Consider the following 12,975-nt stretch of genomic DNA (forward strand, 5'->3'; position numbering starts at 1 on the left):
GTAGATTTTTTTTAAAGTCTCTAATTTAGTAACTTCTCCTCAGGGTGATATATCATCAGGTGAAGGCCACACTGTTAAAGCCAAAGGAGTAACGTCATTCATAAACGTTGGTCAAGAGGGACAAGAATATCTGTCTCAGTCACTCTTCGATCCACAAGTTTTAATGGAAGCACAAGAACTTTGGGATTATTCGTACACTTGGGAAAAGCATGCAAAAGATACAACAGGTAACTGAGCTACATAAGAACTGTTTTTCATTTTTAGACTGAACTGGCAATTGTCATAGTTCTAAAATTAGTTATTATTGTGGCTTAGAGTTAAGCAATTTAAAATTTTACCAAACATGATACTGTTCAGTACAGTCAACCTCCCATACACACCCACGTAGGGTAAAAAAAAAAAAGAAATTGGTGATCGCCTGGGTAATGATCCAATTATAATTGGTTTTAATAGAGGTTCAGAATGCGTGCATATGGTAGACTGATTATGTTAGATGCTGTATGTCTAATTCTGCCGACCATTTATACGATTTTCTTAAAGGATTTAGAGGAAAATCATTCTGCTTTTTACCTTTATGTAAATCTAGTTTTCTGTGAGTATGTGTCAGTCCTTTGGCTGGAGGAGGATGCTGAGTTGGTGCTTCCTTTCAAAAGGGTTCTTTTCTACCAATTTAAGATAATGTAAATTCATAAGTATGTGAATGGTATTGCAATCCTTAAGGAGCAAAATATATGCATAGATAGATCTGAAAGGCATTGAAGTAAGTAATTTTTAGGCTTGACCATTATGTGTTATTAAAGATTAGTGCTAAATGAAGGGGATGACCTATTACAGTAAATTGGATTGTGTGTTCCTATTTACCTTGTTATTTCAGAAGCAGTACTGTTAGCAAGAACTGGTGCAATGGCTATGGATTACTTTTACTACATGGAGATTCCACAAGATATGAATAGTGAACAGCTGTCTGAGATTAGTGTTGATTTAGAGTACAGGTAGTGTATTACACTAATGAATTCTTGGCTGAAGTCTTCAAGTTATACTAGTTAATATTTCAGGACTTTTTCTGTAAGAAAATTAAGTGAATTATACATCATTTCAATTTATTTAATGTCACTTATTCTTGTGTTAAATGTATGATGATAATTTTTATATGCAAATTTATCTATAAGTTCAGTTTTTTAGTAGGTTGGCCATGGATATTTTATACTCATATATGGTAAAGTAGCATAATTTGATGAAATCCTTGTAGTGTTGTCTTATTTTCTAATTGATAAATTTTCCTTATTATACAGTATGTTCAATATTAAATTTGACTTTGTGCATACATATTTACAAACTCTCAGAGTATGCTTTCAGTAAAGTTGGATACAGCTCTTAATACTTTTAATGAGGTGGTGGTAGTTACAGCCTAGTGGCAGGAAAGCCCCACCCATCTGACAGGCCGCTTACCCTCACTTTGTTAGCAGTCACTAGATAGCACAAACGTACTTTCAGAACCTTCAACTGGCTCGTTTAGTCTTTTGCGTTTTCTTTTAGAAAAATGTGCTGGGAAATTGTTGTTAGTAAGGGATATTTATAAGGAAGGATAGATTTGCAGCGGTTTTCTGATAATTGTAGATGTGGGACAGTTTTCTGTACAAACCTGCCAATATCCACATTCTTGTTCCTGTTAGACAGCATTCCTATTTGATGTTTTTTCCTTACTTGTGTGACTATGTTATGACGATGGTGTATTAAGATAGTTGGTAGTCCTTAGACATCGATGCCCACTGTTAAAGGAAGATTTTTATTGCTGCCGAGTGTAAAGCAGAAGGGCTTTGCCCATATTTCCCTCAGTGTTTTCATGTTCTTGACTGGGTATGTTGTCTCTCCATGGAGTTCCTGTGACCTCATCCCCGTTGGAGTGTTGTCATAAGCCTGAATGACACATAGAAAGAGAACTTCAAGTTCCTCTTCCACTTCTGCCTCACCTTTGTCTCATCACGGGCAGTCAGGATAGAAAGACGCAGCCCTTCTTTTCCCCTTTATGGATGAAAAAGTCCAAAGACCAATCAATAGGTGCTGTGTACACGTGACTCCTACCGTTTCTCTCCCCGTGGGAGAGACAGTGTTGCTCTAAGAATCCCTGTGACAAAACTGTACATGCTTCCTCAAAAGCTCTCATGTGCTTGCTGACAAGTGATCTGCTTTGCACATGCCCACAAGCACTCTCTTGTGCATGACCTCACCTGTTTGCAGGACCTTCTTCTGAAAGTGCACCTTTGCCTTCAAGTGAAGCCAGTGACTTAAGAATTCTATGATTGCCAGTGTGCTGTAGACATAACTGAATACTTCACTAGATCCCTTCTAGAAATGAACCACTTGCTGAATCCCTGCGCATCCTGGGAATGCACCAACCCCTGGATCTCTGTGCTAGATCCCCAAGAGCAAGAACCATATGTATATGCTAAATTACCATAAGCACATTATTCTTCACAAGCTACTACCACACTCCAAGACCTGACCACGATAATGGATCTTACCACTCATCCTTGCATAGAGTCGAAGGGTATTTCTTAGCTACTTTTAGAGAAAAACTAGGAAAACATCTTTGAAGATGTCCAAGAAGACCAATCGATAGGAATTGCGTTGCGTACATATGACTCCTGTTGTTTCCCTCCCCTCATGGGAGAGACAGTGTTGTACTGAGTATACGTACTGGTGTTTGTTTCAGGTGCTCACACACCTGCAGCCTGTGCTCTTTTCTCAAGAGGAGTGCAAGCACTGCCAGTAGGAATGAAGGGCTCCCCCTTTCTATTCCCAGCTTGGACACACACACACACACACACACACACTCTCTCACTCTCACTCTCTCTCTCTCTCTCTCTCTCTCTCTCTCTCTCTCTCTCTCTCTCTCTCTCTCTCTCTCTCTCTCTCTCTCTCTCTTTTTTTTTTTGTTGGTGCATGCCATGAGTTGTCACTTTGGGAAAAACATTGTTACATTCCCTTTACACCAGTGCGTTCTCACCTCGTTTGCGAGATGATAGGGTATGTAATGGGAGCCATCCCATCACTAAGTTAAAGTATGTGCACACTGTACAGGTGCTCACAAACCTTCCTGCTTCCTGTGCTGTTTATAGGTATTAGGTTGACCAGGGTACCAGCCACCCATTGAAATGATACCACTAGAGAGTTATTGGGTCCTTTGACTGGTCAGACAGTACATCGAATCCCTTTCTCTGTTTAGACTTAACTTTCCTTGGCTTCACATATCGTATAGTCTGGCCTATTCTTTCCATACTCTCCACTTTCTTTGTACACCTGACAACTGTGAGAATACCAAACAATTCTTCTTTACTCAAGGGTTAACTACTGCACTGTAATTGTTCACTGCCTACTTTCCTCTTTGTAAGAGTAGAAGAGACTCTATGTATGGTAAGAAGCTTCTCTATGAAAAGGACACTCCAAAATCCAACCATTGTTCTCTTAGTTTTGGGTAGTGCCATAGTTTCTGTACCATGGACTTTCATTGTCTGGGAGTAGAGTTCTCTTGGTTGATGGCACACTTGGGCACACTATTCTATCTAATTTCTCTTCCTCTTGTTTTTTCTTATAGTTTACATATGAAGAATCTAGTTTAATGTTGTTACTGTTTTTAAAATGTTTTATTTTTATTGCTCAGTACTTCTATGTAGTTTATTTATTTCCTTATTTCCTTTCCTCACTGGGCTATTTTTCCCTGTTGGGGCCCTTGAGTTTGTAGCATCCTGATTTTCCAACTAGGTTTATAGCTGAGCTTGTGATAATGATGATAATAAGAGCATGTGCACTGCTGGTAGGATAAAGGGATCTCTCTCTCTCTCTCTCTCTCTCTCTCTCTCTCTCTCTCTCTCTCTCTCTATTTTTTTTGGGGGGGGGGGCGACAGAAAGGGAAGCACCTAGTTCTTCAGTCTCTGATGGCGTGGGAGCTAGGAGCACCTTAGCCTAGAAACATCTTCACCCTGGAAAAATGCCTTGTGACCTCTCTCGTGTGAAAAAGGAGGAGCCCGATTAGTCAGTCTCATGAAACATTGACTGATTCCTGTACTTAGTTTTGTGGGAGGAACAGCATTGTACCTAAACCTGATCATCCCTATGAAAGGTGTTTTAGTATGAAATACAGTAGTCCAAGCTCCTGCTACAAGTGCTAGGTCTCACGCATAATTAAGTACAGGCACTGCTGGTCAGGACATTGTTAGCCACTCTTGTCCCTTTCATTCTTTACGTTGAAAAGAGATTAATTCCTCTTTAATGGCTCCAGTAGTTCCTGTTCTCCTTACCTTCTGATGTTATTGGAGCAGGAATGAGAGATGATCTACCCTGGTAGCTATATGGTGATCAATATCACAGGAACTTCTCACCTTTTTAGAATCTGGGTACACAGCTGTATCCAGGGAGGAATGGGGTGCCCACCTGAGAATACTGTCAGTCTCGGGTATATGATCCACAGAAAAGTCAAACCTTCTTTTCATCCTTTTTAGCGTTTCTACTTTGCAAGCTCTATAAAAGTGTTGAAAAATAGCAATGCTTCCTTTCATGACTATGTCAACAAAGGGCTTGTCTCATGGACCGTTATCAACAGGCACACTCTTGGGAATTTGTCTACATGGTTCTGTTCGAGTAATTATACTGAGACGACAGAGACTCGATGTAAAGGTCATTTGTGATCCCTACATCATTTGCATGCTTAATATAAAGTTTTCTTACTTCAGGTCTTCACCATCACTTAACCGGCTCACCATTCAACCGAACACAAAACTTCCAGTATTCCCCAGACTGTCAGCAGTATTTAAGGTTGCTTTCCAACATCTGGGGGAATTCTAAATGTTTACTCCTTTCTGCTTATTTTCCCATTTTGCTGATTACTCAGCAGTCCGTAGACAACATGAGGCTCGGTATGATGCTAATCTCTCCCAAGTGGTCATATGCTTATGGTATCAAGACCAGTTTTTTTCTTTCAAGACGCAGGGAAAGTTTTATAGGTCTCGAGCGTTCCTGCTCGACCCTGAGTGACAGTCGGCAGATAGGGCTTCAACCTAGGAGACCATCCCCTACTAGCCTAGTCCCAACGAAGCAAGTAAGAAATAGTATATTTTGGCCTGTGTCACAAATCACTCTGGAGGATAGATCTCCGTCAACTTGTTTCATGAGTTCTTAATCAGGACCTAGTATCCAAGTCCTTCTTCATCTCTTCCCTACAAGAAGGGTCTAGCCAGGACCAGGATGACTTTCATTCCCATCCTGGGAGGACACTACAACTTTTTCTACAGCAACAAAGGGAATAAAAGTAAAGATCTTACTGTAGTATGTATTTGACTACAGTACGTTCAAAAAAAGGTTGAATACCAAATCATTATTTCCCATTGCAAATAATGTTAAAGTGAATAATGCTTTCCAAGCCTTAGTTGATTCGTTAATAGCATGACATAGCATATAAAAGTGATGCAGGTATGTAGTTTTTATGCAAACAGTAAATAAATACAATTACACATAAAACTCGATGAAGATAAAAACATTAGAGTTAGTTTTAATATAAGAAAACTTATCTTTATTAGTTGTGACATAATGGTGTAAGTGGATGGCAATGTGAGGAGGAACTGAGGAGTTGTTGAACGGAGAGAGAATCCCCCTCCATTAAAACATCTGGTAATTGAGTTTCAGGGATTTATTTCCTGTTCGGTTGCTTAGGGACAGGTTTTTCTTTAGTTAAGAAGTAAACTTAAGAAATTATAAAATATAATAAACAGAGGAGCAAGACTGATAAAAGGTGTCCCATCTAGAGAAAGGATCACCCCTATAATAAACAGATTTTGAGCGAAGCGAAAAATCTATTTTTGGTGAGATAGCCATGTCGTCCTGGTGGAATGTTCCTAATAGTAGCTTCCAAGGGATACCTGTATATGAACTACAGTGATATTCCCAGAGAATTTACCTTTAGGTCTCCAGAATTCTAACTCCTGGCGCGAATATCCTTAAAATTTCTCTTATGGATATTGCATAAATCAGGGGACGTATATCTTGATATGACACATAGCGATCTTCACCCCGAACAGCATTTTCGCCTCGAGGGGGAAGAGTGGCAAATTTGTCAGGGGAGCCGTTATCAATGTTACCCTATTTCCCATACTACTATTGAGTATCAAGATGGCGCCATATTCAAGATGGCGATTATTCCTTGTAGCATTGAGCATGGTGCTACAGATATAGTAGTTTCGGGAGGGATTTTGCGAAGGCCTTTTCTATAGAAAAGGAGGGTGGGTCCATCAGAACGACATGGCTATCTCACCCAAAAATAGATTTTTCGCTTCGCTCAAAATCCGTTTTTTAGGCTCAAGCCATGTCTTCCTGATGGAAGTTCACCAGAAAATGACTAGAAAGTACTGTATCTGTGGATTTCCATCGGTGCCTTAACCTTGGGACAATTTTCCTATGGTCATATGGACCATTGAGACAAATGACGTTACCGTTATCCGTCTCATTACTACTAATCACAAAGAATATTAGTGCTTCTTTCCCCCTGCAGGGAAGAGTCATACTAGACAGTAGAAAAGGGGCCTCAAGGTTAGCATATATTGTATGAACAAACATAAGTTTCCACCAGATATACAAACGGTCTCACGGTTTGTATATATTATCGGAACAATATCAGTGTCAACTATATCCATTGTTTGTAAGCATACAATGATATGAGGTTTACTTAAATAAGTAAGTAAGAGAACTCTGGCATATTTAATGTGCAAATTGCAGGGCGAAAAAGGACGCAATTACATTCTAATAGACATTTATTTCTAAGAAATGACTAAATGGAATAACGAGTAAAACGAATGTAACATGTTAAAGGAATTATACGTGCAACATATACAGAAAATATTTTTCCCTCCCTGAAAGGGAAGAAATGATGAGTGCCACTCTAAAACTGAAAATTTTGATAAATTTTTGCAATATAAATTCTGTAAATGTTGTATACTTTCAACACTGTACTACGTACACACGGCACAAGTGTTATCTATATAATTCCACACCTGAGATTTTGAACAGTCTTTGTGTCACTATGGTGACACTTACTTAAAAGGTATTACGCTGGAAGTGTCAACACCTTTTCACCCTAATTGATAGTCCCAATCAATTAACTGTTCATCGCAGCACTAGACGACAGGTTTTAATACACTACCTGCCGCCACCACATAATGCAGGTTTTAATACACTACCTGCCGCCACCACATAATGCTTTAGTTCATGGACTTGCTTAGTGTAGTGTTTGTAGAACACTCTGGATGATTTCCATCCAGTATATGAGCGAAGACGCTCAAAGTCCATATACTGAAAAAAGTTCAGTGATGAAGCAATTTTCCTCGGATCATGACCTGCGGGTGTACTGTCAGGATCCGCTCTGCTAATGAAGTAGGTGAGCTTAGCCCTCAATTGTTTTAGGGATAAGTTTGATCCTGAGGGTTCTTCTTTGAAGAGCTGTCCTCCCCTGAAGTCTGAAGTTCTACAAAGATAGACCTTTAGACACTCTACTGGACATAGAGAGACATCTTTCTTCAGAGGGCAGGTTCTCCAGGGACCCCATCTTTTAGTGGGTAGCTCGTTCTTGGGGAGAAAGGTTGGAGCAGGAAAGAGATTCAGTTCTCTCACTTCTGTGAACTGAATGTGGCCCTCATTTCTTGACATGGCTACTATTTCACTAACTCTAGCCCCTGAGGCTATAGCGAACAGGAAAATAACCTTCTGTGTTAGATCCTTGAGAGAACAATCTTCATTGTTCACAGATGAAGCATAATGTAGGACCTTGTCCAAAGACCATGAGATGGGCTTCGGAGGAGCAGCAGGCCTAAGCCTAGCGCATGCCTTCGGGATCTTGTTAAAGATTTCATTCGTCAGATCCACTTGAAAGGCATATAGAAGATGTCTAGTCAAGGCTGACTTACACGTAGTTATCGTGTTAGCTGCCAGACCTTGATTATGAAGGTGGATAAAGAAGGACACACACAAGTTTATTTAAATTTCTTTCGGTCCTTTTGCTTTAACAAAAGCAGCCCACTTTTTCCAAGACGATTCATATTGTCTTCTAGTTGACTTAGACTTGTATTCTTCTAGGAAGTCTATATTGCCTTCTGAGATCCCAAATCTTTTCTCAACCGCTAGGGCAAGGAAATCATGAAATGAAGGTGTTGGGTTCTCTGTGATGAATCGAAGGCAATTAACTTCTGAACCCTCTGAGATAGTGCTGGGTTCAGTACAAGGACCAGCCTCAGCCTCAGTTTCCTCACTAGAGGGAACCAGTTGCTCTTGGACTATTTGGGAGCCACTAGAGTTTCCTTTTCTATGAAGGATCTCAGCGTGTTGAGGACCTTCAGCAGGAGATTGGATTTAAGTAACAGGAATTTCCAGGTCCATCCGTTCCACACTAGAGACATGGCGTCCGTTATCTCCTTTAGAGGGTCCTCGTATGGGGCTACATATCGAGGTAGTTTCTTGATGACGCTCGTTACGAAGAGGTCGATCTGCAGTTCCGGGATTTGTTCCAATCTGGAAGAGAATGGGTCTGCGTCTCTGGACCATTCTGACTCTATCGGCTTGAGCCTGAGTATGGCATCCGCTGTCACATTGTGGATCATTTGCAAGTGAACTGCTGATAGGTGCCATCTCTTTAGGTAAGGGATGGCTAATATCATCTAGATTATATGGGACGATCTCGAGCATTGTCGGTTCAGACATCTCACTATCACTTCGCTGTCCCAGATCAGCCTGATGAGGGCTGATCTGCGTGGAGAGAGTTTCCCCAACATCAACAAGACTGCCATGGCTTCCAAATTGTAGATGAGAAGGGCCTTGAGTAGAGATGACCAAGTCCCTTGGGCTTTCCTCTGATGGGAGTGAACTCCCAATTCTTCCGTCAAGGCATCCATGCGGATGATCTTCGATAGTCGAGGTAGTTGCAAGGGCACGGTCCTCATTAGGCTTTTGGCCTTCAACCATGGGTTGAGAAGTGATCAAGGTAAGACCGATATCAGTCATTTTAGATCTCTTCGAGCGTTTGATGCATATCTTCTCCAGACTCCTGATGCATCTTTCAGCTGTGCTATTAGAACTGGGTCTGTCACTGCTGCGAACTGGAGAGAGTTCGGTACTCTTTCCTGTTAGTGTCTTGAACAGTAGTCTCTTGACCGACCCTGCGATCTCCTTCTTCTTCCCTAAGGGGAAGTAGAAACAATGTGACCTCAGGTGCCAATGATTTTCCAGCCATTGAAACCTTTGAGCTGGAGAGAGTCGAGACTTCTTGAAGTTGATTTTGCATCCCCGATGTTCCAGGAACTGGGTTACTTCTTAGTATGCTTGCAGACCAGCCGCTTCGGGTGCTGCCCGCCCCAGCCATTCATCCAGGTACTTTGTTACCTGAACAGTTTCTAGGCATGGTTATTGCACGACTGCGTCCGCCAATTTCGTGAAGATACTTAGGACTGTGTTTAGTCCGAAGAGTTTGGCTCTTAGGACATACTTTATCTTCCGTAACTTGAATCCTAGGTAGGAGGAGAGGGGGCGACTGACTAGAAGCTGCCAATAGGCATCTGTCAGGTCTATCAAGACTGTGAATGCCCCTTTCTTTAATAGGGTCCTTATGTGTAGAGGGATTAACATCCTGAACTTGCGGTTTATTTTTAACTTGTTGAGTGGTGACAAGTCCAGAATGACTCTTGAGTTTTCTTGAGTCCTTCTTGGGAACACAAAACAGCCTTCCCTGAAAATTTATGGACTTTGCTTTCCTTATAACCTGTATGCTCTAGAGCTATAGGGTGTTCTCATCTAATACGGGGTTGGAGTGTTGGAAGAGTTGACGAAATGATGGTGGAGGCATGTCTAGTTTCCATCTTAGTCCAATCTTGATTAGGCCGTGGGCCCAAGGATCGAAGGTCCAACGATCCTATTGGAGCCTCCCTCCTACCAGAAGCGTCTCTTTGCTTCGACTGATCAGAAGGTTTACCTCCTCGACCACCTACCTGGGGCACAGCGGTCATAGAAACTGTGGGATGTTGTTGAACAGACCAAGGAAAAAGTCTAGACTTTTTCGTCTTCCTTTTAGGTTGGGGACCCACATCCGGGGAAGACTTCTTCTTTGAGGAGATGCCCCACTTCTGGAGAAGGTTCTTATTCTCCGTGGTGGCTTTCTCGACTACCTCTTCGACTACTTCATTTGGAAAGAGGTCTTTACCACTGATGTTGGAAGATATCAACTTCATGGGTTCATGTTTCACTGTTGCACCAGCAAACACGAACTCTCTACAGGCTCTCCTAGCCTTCATAAAGGCATATAGGTCTTTTACTTAGGTGGCCATATGCATTTTGGCCAAGACCATGAGCATGTCTGGGGTATTTCGATGGGCTGAACACATCTCTATGCAGTTTTGTAGGGATTTGGAGGCTGCAAGTCTCTCCTTTGTCTCTTGTTCCTTGCACAAGAGAAACTCAGAAAGTTTAGGGAGATTCTCGCTAAACTGTCGTCCATCGATGTCCGCATCCAGTTTTCCTACTGAAAAGGTTAAGTGGACTTACTTCCAATCCTTCTCCTGCGTGGGCAAGGCTAGTGACAGAGGCCTGCACTCTTCAAATGCAGGGCATGGTTTGCCTGCCTCCACTGCCTTGGCAACAGAATTAAATGCCTTCCACGTAAAGGGGAATGCTATTGAACCAGGAGCAGGAAAGGTAGGGTGTCTCTTACACAGGGCGAACACCTTCAACACCGAGTAACCCGCCTTTCTCAAGCCTGTGCCTTATCATGGTCGAGAACCATGACTTCCTTTGGTTCCGTCTCTTTTTCTGACGTTGGTTCATGCTTCAGTCGAATGAAGCAATCAGGGAAAGCGTTAAAGCTTGGCCAAAACTGAATTTTGTCTAAAGGGACAGCTCCCATCTTCTCTGAGATGTAAAGTTTGCCTTCTAAAATCGGCATAAGCTCCGCATACCTCCAGGGATTGGTTTTGGAGCATGTTGGGAGGTCTTGGTCTCTGGGTCGTCTGAATGACACTCGGGAAGTGATGAGTGGAGCTTCACAGAGCTCTATCTTAAGTTTCGCTTCCTTTGTTTGTGAAAGTTTTTCATTAGACCCATAAGATGGGCCAGTAACTGGGTCATTTTGTCTAATAGAGGGGTAGAAGGTGAAGACGTTGCGGTTAACGTCTCCAGGGCCGGCACAGATGGAAGGAATTCCGACACGACATCGTCATCTCCTTCCAGAGGTGCCTTCCTGCCCTCCGTCTCGATGGCAATCTGGACACAGGGAGATGCAGGTTATGCTTGGGGCACCACAATTTTACTACTTGCTTTTGGAAACAGTAAGCTACGCATCCTATCGTTAGGTAAGTATGGTCCCGGAGAGTTCTTCTGGAACCCACTTACCCATTTGCATAGTTTCTTACGTGCCGCATCCCTAGACTGCATTGACTTGGGATCATCAAAACCTTCGGTCACTAAGGTCCGGCAGATATTGCAGACTTGGGGGTCCCAATATTGCAGGGATTCGGTATTAATATTGCAGGGGGCATGAGACCTGCATGTTTTATGACCGTAAAAGTACTTACTCTTAAGAATGCAGAAGACTGCATCACATTTCATCTGGGGTTCCTCCTGTAAAGAAAGGAAAGCAGAATGAGTATACGATTGTTTATCTCACCTGATAAACAGTATGTAATTAATCATATTTAATTACTATAGCTTAGTAGGATAGTAAGCTAGAAAGGAATAGTGAAAGACACATACTTGTGTATCCCTCGCAAGCAATTTCTGTAACCTCCCCCCAGTACTAAAAATAAAGAGTTTCCTTTATCAAGGCAACTCGAAAGAAAAGGGTTCTAACCCCTAGGGATAGAAAAGTGTACACTGCCACTGACCCTTCTAATTATTTAATATTTTGGGGTACTTATAAACTGATTTCCAGTCAGAGTATTGAAGGAATTCTTTTCTTTCAATATAGGTTCGGTCTCAGCAAAAGCCTGCGCAAGGGTACGCAAGATATGTTAGAAATTAACTACTGTATAATGATACAATAGTTTTCTGTTTGCAGTATATACCATATTGGAAAAATACTGGCTACTGTATAATCATATATTGTAGTTCAGCCGGTGTGCTGCCGGCATGGCTAGCACCTGGCGGCACGGTCCAGCCGTCATGTCACCGACTGGACTAAAAATTATAAAAGACATATCTGTGTATCGTACCCAGCCAATTGCTGTGACCTTCCCTTCCAATATTAAAACCATATAGTTTCCTGATCAGGGAAGCTCAAAGACAAGGGTTCTAACCTTTAAGGATAGAAAGTGTATTACCACTGATCCTTCTAAATTATTTAATATTGTAGGGTAAAATGTAAACTGATTTCTAATCAGAGTATTGAAGGAATTCTATTCTTTCAATATAGGATTGATCTCAGCAAATGCCTGGGCAAGTATATCCAAGATATATTGGAAAATAAGTACTTGTATAATATTTACAATAGTTTTGTATCTGAAGTATATATTATACTGTATAATCATATACTGTAATTCAGCCGGCATATAGCCGGCATAGCTAGTCCCTGACGGCACAGTCCGGCGGGCATACTAGCTGATAGAGAGAGAGAAAGCATGGAGTGAAGGACTGCCTTATTACTGTGTAGGTTTACACTAAATAAGGATGTAAATATATAATTTACTGCCTTTCCCCTGAAAGAAGGTTCAAATGGAAGGGGAGAATGCATCATTCAGGCTTCCATCCAACCATAAGTACAGTACCGTTGCCGGTCTATGGCCGACAGGCTAGTACCTGGCGGCACTGAGTCAGTACCTGTCGGCGCCAACCCGGCTGGCGGCATAGACCCCGGTTACAGGACTTGTGGACGGCAGTCCAAGAGAGGACTAAAGAATCTTGGTGACAGAGGGGTCTCCCCCCAGCAGCCGTCATGGCCACCGGCAGCCGTGAAAC

The 12,975-nt window shown here is 41.9% G+C and overlaps 1 protein-coding gene across 2 annotated transcripts in view; it reads left to right on the forward strand.

Moving 5' to 3' along the window:
- Positions 1 to 12,975, forward strand: part of Vps13B (vacuolar protein sorting 13B) — a 418,333-nt gene that overhangs the window by 77,452 nt on the left and 327,906 nt on the right. For both annotated transcript variants that reach the window (XM_068386782.1, XM_068386783.1), the window contains exons 10-11: positions 44 to 227; positions 875 to 992. In XM_068386782.1, the coding sequence (XP_068242883.1) occupies positions 44 to 227; positions 875 to 992 (302 nt within the window). The remainder of the gene's footprint in view (positions 1 to 43; positions 228 to 874; positions 993 to 12,975) is intronic.

Source organism: Palaemon carinicauda, chromosome 14, assembly GCF_036898095.1.
Source record: "Palaemon carinicauda isolate YSFRI2023 chromosome 14, ASM3689809v2, whole genome shotgun sequence".
NCBI lineage: Eukaryota > Metazoa > Arthropoda > Malacostraca > Decapoda > Palaemonidae > Palaemon > Palaemon carinicauda.